At 39.9% G+C, this 8,094-nt stretch overlaps 1 protein-coding gene across 1 annotated transcript; it reads left to right on the forward strand.

The window, feature by feature from the left end:
* Nucleotides 1-659: 659 nt before the first annotated feature.
* LOC135711938 (coiled-coil domain-containing protein 43) lies at nt 660-6,891 on the forward strand. The gene is made up of 3 exons (XM_065234913.1): nt 660-977; nt 1,037-1,249; nt 6,488-6,891. The coding sequence occupies exons 1-3, from the start codon at nt 810-812 to the stop codon at nt 6,758-6,760; spliced, it is 654 nt and encodes a 217-aa protein (XP_065090985.1). The 5' UTR covers nt 660-809; the 3' UTR covers nt 6,761-6,891.
* Nucleotides 6,892-8,094: the final 1,203 nt, after the last annotated feature.

Raw genomic sequence — 8,094 nt, forward strand, 5'->3', positions numbered from 1 at the left:
ACTCTCCACAACGTCAAGATCAAATTCAATTCGCGTATTCTGCCATCACCAAGCTCCACCAGGCACAAAATCAAAAGCTTCGCCCTCCAACTACGCCAACCACTGGAGATTGGATCGAGCTTTCTCGTGGGCCTTGCTGGCAGCGATGCCCGTCGGATTGATCTGCCCCAGTAAGACAATGGACGTCCTCATGGCTACCTGCATCGTCGCCCATCAACAGATGGGACTCTCGTCGGTTGTAACGGACTACGTCAAAACGAACGTGCTCGGAGGATTGGCGACCAAGGCTGTTCATGGAGCAACGTTCGTCTTATCGGCGGTCACTCTAGCTGGATTGCTGTATCTAGTTTTTGCTGACATTGGAATTGCCGAAACCATCCGGAGGATTTGGGCGGTGCAACCGACGAAATGATGTATGATGGTAATAAACATAAGTAGTTGATTCATGAACACGTGCTTTTATTTGAAATACGATTGCGCCAAACATAGAATCCCCTCTTTTCTAATTGAGCTTCCCAATGAACTTGGTGATGAATTTGAGCTAGTGCTTCATTTACAGCGGCACAACCATCAAGTTCATCCAATCTGTCATTTTACGCTCGTAAAAATACTACCGAAAAATGCCGAAACGGTACCTGTCACTTATGACAGTCGTCAGTTCTGCAACAACAGTACCGAGGTGCAGAGAGAGTGTGCGGAAAGTGTGTCTACCTAAACGGTTCGGGGAAAATTCCTGCTTCTCGGTCGTTGGTTCAAATCTACATTACTAATTACCCGCCCCACGGTAGCTTACTCATCTCTGCACCATCATGGCAGTGTCCACCGTGGACGGGTTTAATTCATGGCTGAATGCGAAGCTACGCGATTTCAACACCGACGAGGGTGTGTTTGGGTCCTACATAATGGGCATCCTCGAGGGCGACGAAAGCATTGACGAGAAAACCGAAGGCCTAGAGGGAATCTTGGCGGAAATCATAGTATGTACTGAAATCTTTCGATTACTAATGAAGCCTTAATCAAGTTGATTGTTTTGCAGGAATCTGATTCGAGTAAATTTATCAAAGAAATTCTTGACAAATGGAAACAGTGTCATCTGGCGGAAGATGCAAGTGCTCCCAAGATGAAGCTGGATGTAGATGAACAGTTGGCCAAGCTGCTGGAGAATCAAAAGTTGGCCAAAAAGGTGGAACGGGAGTACACGGAAGAGGAACGACGGATCAAGCAACAGATCTTATCGCAGTACAGCCAGGTGAGTGCTGATTGGATCAAACTTGCCTGTATGCTTCCGGGTGGTTCCAACAGGGTAGGGGAAATTGGGATGAAATGCCCATGGCGGGCAATATGCACCCTCCCCCCCCCCCTTCTATCTCACCTGCTAGTTGATATGATGGCGAAAAATTGCTATCATACGTTAAACTCTTAAGATAAAAGGATTTTATAATGCCCTCAAAGGCAGACTAGAAACCTAGCCTTTTGTGATGTGAAAAGCAACGGTCGGACAGGAGGCAAGACAGCTTTCGATCATGAGTAAAACCGGAGTTAATTTGGAGTAACTCTGAGTAACTCACGTTGCTCAATATCTTATATACACATAGCAACCTGATTGTTTTATCAAAAATAATGTTGAAAACGATACTGTCAAGCAAAGTAAGTTGACGTGCTTTCTTGAAATTTCTATGTAGGGACTTTTAGGGCGGTTCGATAGGTTCGGATGAGGCTAAAATAATTCAATAAATTCAATTCTTAGAGCAATATAGTTCGCGTTAAACTTCCAGAAACTCAATGAAAACCTCGATGAAAACGAAATTTACACAAATATATAAAAATAATAGAGTACATACAGGAAGCTGCATGATTTTCAAAAAGATAAAAATACAATGTCTTCCCATTATTGGTAACATATGACTTTGCATGTTATGCTATCTATACATTCATTGAAAGCTCTATTCTATTTATGATATTACTCGATCATTCTTTAGGTATTAGACGCTTGATATTTCATGAAATGTTGGGTTCTTGGCACAACATTGAGGAAATAAACATATGAGACCGTGTTTCCAAAAACGGTACGCACTGTTTTTGGTTGTTAGCCATGAGCTGATTATTAGTGTTAAGGTTCCACAAAGGGTAAATAATCTGTTTACTTCTTCTTTTTGAAATATCCTTCGATAATCATTTTCTAAATGTATTAGAAAAATTCATTGGAAGTGTATGTCCCCACGCCAAAACTGCTCTGGTTTCATAAATATCAACAGGTATGGTGAGAAAAATTTAACGATCTTTTATCTTCCTGCATGTATTATATTTCAATGCAACAGAAAATGTGATGTATGTGTAAACTAATGATGATGATTAAAGAATATTTCAAAGATAAGAAGAATGCAAATTTAATTGTTGAACCTTAACAAACTCCACGAAGCTGGCCAGAGCTGACCTAATCTGGCCTAGAATCAGCAGTTACATAATATTCTACAAGCAGCAGTCAAAGACCAATTCTATTGACCACTAAGGAAGTTTAAAGCTCAGGTTGTACCTCAGGTAACCGAAAGGGAGCATTCCCCTTTTGGAACGGGTCACTCTAGAGAGGGTCCAGTATAGACCCTCTCTATGTCACTCTCGTCACTCCTGTATCGTCCTAGGCCGTGTCAATCCTCACCAACAAGAGAAGGCGCCTGAAAGGCATCCAAGCCACAAACGAACGACAAGACCGTCGTGCAGTCAAACCACCACAGGAGCATTTCGTTTGTCGACAATTCGATTTGTTAAACGAGCAGTTCGATCTGTCAAATAGGCGAGCAGATGCTTCAAACAAAATATGCTGTCAGACGATATTTTCTTTGATCAGAAAATCGAGACTACTTTGCTCATTTTTGAGTAAATATGAGTAACTCAAATTTACTCGCTGCAAATATATTTACTCTGAGTACAGCTGTCTTGCCCTCAGGGTCTGGTTAACTGCCTCTTTGGGGGTTATTCCGAGAGTCAAAGTGATTTTTGTCACTAGTGAAGTGAGAAAAGTCACGTTGGGGTACACTAGAACCTACAATTCGGATTTAAATCTATAAGTGAACTGCTGGTATGAGTTCCTCTGATATATTCAATTAGTGGATGTTCCGGAATATACAGTCAAACAGCACATAATGTTGTGAACAACTTCAATGACAGTTGTCCAGCAGTGCTCCCATTTTATTTACAACTATCCAATGCCTACGAGATTGTGCCGAAGGTGTGCCGATGGATGTACCTATGGGTTGATGCATAAATTATGTCACGCTCTAAGAGGGGGGGGGGGGGTTTAAGATTTTGCGACAAGCAATGCATTAGGTAGATATAACGTAACTGTCACTTTTGACCGTCATCATCGATATCTCTCAAATAACAATTCAATCATATAAATCAACATTACCAATAGATGGAAGTTTGTCTCGACTTTTCGATGGAATCATTACTTTGTTTGATTGAATGATCGTTTGCGAGAAATCAGCGATGGAAGTCAAAAGTGGCAGTTACGTTATATCGAGGTATAGGAAAAACGTCACGATAGAGGGGAGAGGGGGTCAATTTTTCTTCGATTTAGCGAGACATACACACTAATCCAGGCCTCCGTCGTTCGGTAAATTTTGAACTACAGAACTTTTCGGTAAAAGTTTAAAAATCAGTGAAAAATCACATTTTTAGAAAATTTATTCCGAGCTTGTACAGAATTTGTTCAGTTTGCCCCATTTATTCATGAAAAATAAAATTTATACATTTTCTTGATTTCTCACTTGCAACGGTTATTTGAAAATTTTATCGACTTGTTCTGCTGTTCAAAAACCCGGTAAAATCCTACCGACTTCGGTGATCTGAATTAAGTGTGTAATTAATGCATGGGCCCTAAGCGATGCCGAATCTAATTTTGCTGAAGCCATCTAACCCAAAATTTCATTAAAATAGAACCAAAGGGCAGCTTTTTTAAAGTGATGCAATTTAACTGTGGACACCCTTTAGTTGTTGTGGATAGAATTTCATGGTAGCTCTGACTAAAGCCCTCTAGTTAAAGTATGGACGACTGTCACCACAAAACTGAAAAAAGCTGTTCCAATCGAGCGAAGCGGTGCATTTTGACAGTTCGATTGGACCAACTTTTGACAGACGTCCATACTTTTACTGTAGGGCTTTAGTTCTGACTCAGAAGTTCTTAGCAGAATTCCACGGGGGTTGTGAAGAGTGTTTCTGAAGAATTAAAACTGTGTTTTGAAGACATTTTCATCGGAATTTCTGGGAAAATTCCAGGGCTGCGGATACGAATACGAATGCATTTTTGGTAGGATCTAGGGGCCTGGAGTTACCGCAAATGGTGTTTTTTGCCGGTTAAATAGTAGGAATTGCACTGATTATGACTCCAGACACTTCGAAAATGCCTCCGACTCCAAGCCTACCCCGCAGCTTTTCAGTTTAGTTTAGTTTGAGCAGAATTCAATGCAAATTCTGAGAATAATTCAAGTGCATAATCCCGAAAATTTTCTTATGTGTTTTAGAAGGGAAAGCTATCAAGATTTCCTAGGGAATCCTGGCAAAACCCTAAGAGCAACCTGTCAATAATTTCAATTGAATTCTGATAACAAAATGCATAGTTTCTAAATCTGAGCATAGTTTCTAAAGAATTTTAAAGCGAACGCCAATTCTGAGGATACCTGCAGGGGAATTACGAGGAAAATTCCAGGCGAATTTTACGTAGAATATCACAAAAATTTTGGGAGCATTCCATGGGAATTTGAAGCATAATTTATGGTAAATTTGGGAAAATTCATAGTTCATAAACAATTCCAAGATAATATTTAATCTAAGAGGCTATTCATAAACCACGTATGTACTCGTATCGGTCTACGTAGTTTATGAACAGTCCCTAAGGAGAATTCGCAACGTTCTGGGACTGAGGTTTCGGATTTAATGTCCTCCATCCGTAACATAATGGTCCCTTGTTGTTGTATACATGAACTCAGAAATTATACATTCAGAGAAAGGAGCTCGGGGTAATGGGTCGTTCAGCAACAGTCTTCAGTGCTTTTCGAATCTTCACTTAAACTATCCAATACTACTCGTTTGGCCAACAGACTCGAATCACAGGATCCATTTTTTTACTTCAGCATAGCACTGTTCAAACTAGGCAAACAGCCTTCTCGTCAATGGATCTTCTCGGTCCGTGTTCAAATCCTTCCAGAATCTCAAACAGTGCAGCTCACATCCACTGTTTGTGCCATTTGTCATCAATAGTGCACTCCATATGACAGAAGTATTGTCGATACTCCCATCAATATTTTTACGTTAATATGCTCAATAATAGTTTTGTGAACACTTTTTTTTTTGCCGAATCTCGGTAACTTTTTACCGAGATATGCACAGCCGAGTGCTCGGCAATCTGTTTTACTGAGACCTCAGCAAAAATGACATTTGGTTGCTGAGTCTTATAGTACGTTCAGACTACAGAGTTATAACATGTTATAGCGCTATCTTGATAGTGGTTTCTGTGTTGCAATTATTTGACAACCGTTATAACATGTTATAACTCTCCAGTCTGGACAGCGTTTTAAACGCTCAGTAAAATTGATTGCCAAGCACTTGGCTGTACAAATCTCAGCAAACAAAACTAAGTACGTGGGTTATCAATATTCCGAGACAAACAACTTTTCTCACAAAAGACGATCATGATCAGGCCCCAGCTGCTGATGTAGAGCAGTTCCACACCAAATGATGAATCGATCTGATACGATCTTCTCCGATTTGCATGAAACTTTGCATAATTGTTTGTTAAGGTCAATCATTCACATTTGAGTTAACATTCGATTTTTGATTTTTAGTCTCGCAAAAAACTTCAAAATGGCGTATTCAAAAAATTTTAACAAATCATAACTGGAAATCCAACTTTGAAGTGAGCCCCTCAAATTCGACAGTCTTCTAGTTGCCTATTTTTAGGATTTGTTTGAGCTACGGGACATGGTTGATCATTTTCGTTACTCTCTTGTTTAGTTTTTGTTTGTTTATTTATTAAAGAGACTTTCAGCCCTAGGCTGGTTCGTCTCTACTTCTTGTTTATATTTACTGATGCGCTAGGTGATTAAATGTAAATGTGATGACTATCTACGGTTATGTTAGCATGTTAAGACCTTGAAATGTATTTCAACTGTCACATCACAGAACGAAATATGGTAAAAATGGACCAATCAATAGAATGATGAGAGTATAATAATTATTGTATCAGTATAGATCTAACTATTTCTAAAGATACAGTAAGAGAACACTAACGGCTTTCATCTCGTTAAGTTTAAAACAATTTTTATTTCCTAGATATTTGTATATGTAGTCTACATTGAATGACAATTTCAAATAAAACACATTTTTTGAAAATAGCACTATTGTAAAACGGTCAACACTGATTGACGACAAATAAACAAATAGAATCCATCATTTAGCCATTTGGTTGTCTTTCCATCTGCCATACCAACAGCTTTCGGAAAGTGAACATGAGGACGACGATGTCGATGATGGAGCCGCAGCTAGTGCCGGAGGGGGAGGTGGAGCCGGCTCGTCCAACGGGGGCCTGTCGCGGAACACGAATGCCGCCGATGTTGCCGCCTTGGTAAGGGAGAAGCGTGAACAGGCTAAGCTCGAAAGTCAGCAAAAGAAGGACAAGGACAAGCAGGATCGCGAGAAGCAGAAACAATTGCGCGAAGACAAGAAAGAGAAACGCAAAACTGTGAAGGGGGAAAGAAGACGGTAGCGCCCTTGAACGGAGATCAGCAATTGTACAGTGCACAACGGTTTGGAAGTAAATACATGATGGACGGATAAACAATATCAATAGAAACAGTTCTCAAAACTCGATGTAATTCGGTCTTAAAAATATATGTTAGAAACAGGATTTTCAAAATCAACAGCAATGTTTTTTTTTAAATTAATCTATGAAAAAGTTTGTTTTGCTTCAAATTAAAAAAAAAACACGTTTGAACAGAGGTGGTTTTATTTTGGAATCGATATCACAAATAACCTTACCGTCTAGCCGTAGGAAGCCGCTACCAACAATACCAACAGAGGTAATCCTCCACGGAAACGTTTGGTTCATCGAAGACATAATCAAAGCTGTCATAAAGATAATCTCCTCCATTCTGGTACTCGGCTCCGTAATCCGAATAGTAGAATTGATTGCTGCTGTACCGATTAGGGCTTGGTGGGTAGAAGCCCATCATGCTACTAACGAAGTCCATGCCGGTCCACGGTTGATACAAACCGGCATTTCCTGGAAAGAAACGTGACTCTTTAACAACTTATTTTACCGTCAAAAACGTTTCATATACTTCGGTATGGAGTTGATCGGATTGCTGGTAATATTGTGAAGAAAATCAATAAAGTATATACTAAATATGACTTCATTTTAAAAACCAGCATCCTCGGCGGTTGACAGTCTAATGAAGCTGAGCTGTTTGCGCTGACTATTGTATGGCAGCAAAATGGGGATCATTACCAGCGTGATGACAATGGCAGCAATCAAAGTATCATTTGGGAGTGAGTTAATTCGTTGAATTATCTATCTTCTTCTTCTTCTTTTTTACAGCGGATGTAAAATATCCTTGAATTGCATAAACAAATTGACGTGGATGACAAAATATTGAAACTAAAGGTTGTCTTCTTTTTTTTTTATTTTATTGAAGCTAAGGCCACAGCCAAGGGCGTAGCTAGGTTTCGAGCTAGGAAGGGGCGAAAAAAAAATTAATTTGGAAAATTTGGCCGAATGCCATTTCACCGAAAGCCTTTGTGATGCTGAGTTTAGGGGGGGGGGGGAACTGCCCTCCCTTGCCCCCCTCTGGCTTCGCCTATGGCCACAGCAGCAAACATAACTCACAAAAGACTGTGTTTTCAAACTAGTTACTATGCACCAAGTTTTCAAACTAGTTACAATGCACGAGTCAAAAGTCCACATGTACACACCCTACACTCAAAGATAAATTAAATCAAAAAAGCTTAAAAAGTATGCAGTTTCCCGCTGCACCTTAGTGAGTCCGAGCCATGATTACTTCGGCCGTAGTCATGCATGATTAAATTCGAAATAATCTTTCC

This window comes from Ochlerotatus camptorhynchus, unplaced genomic scaffold (assembly GCF_037179485.1).
Source record: "Ochlerotatus camptorhynchus isolate MF236.1 unplaced genomic scaffold, CSIRO-AGI_Acam_v1.1 ptg000445l, whole genome shotgun sequence".
NCBI classification, from domain to species: domain Eukaryota; kingdom Metazoa; phylum Arthropoda; class Insecta; order Diptera; family Culicidae; genus Ochlerotatus; species Ochlerotatus camptorhynchus.

Bases quoted from the DNA above. Each gene is read 5' to 3' on its own strand.
- LOC135711938 (XM_065234913.1), top strand. From the start codon at position 810: ATGGCAGTGTCCACCGTGGACGGGTTTAATTCATGGCTGAATGCGAAG. The intron at 978-1,036 runs GTATGTACTGAA...ATTGTTTTGCAG, and splicing joins GAATCTTGGCGGAAATCATA to GAATCTGATTCGAGTAAATT. The intron at 1,250-6,487 runs GTGAGTGCTGAT...CCATACCAACAG, and splicing joins TCTTATCGCAGTACAGCCAG to CTTTCGGAAAGTGAACATGA.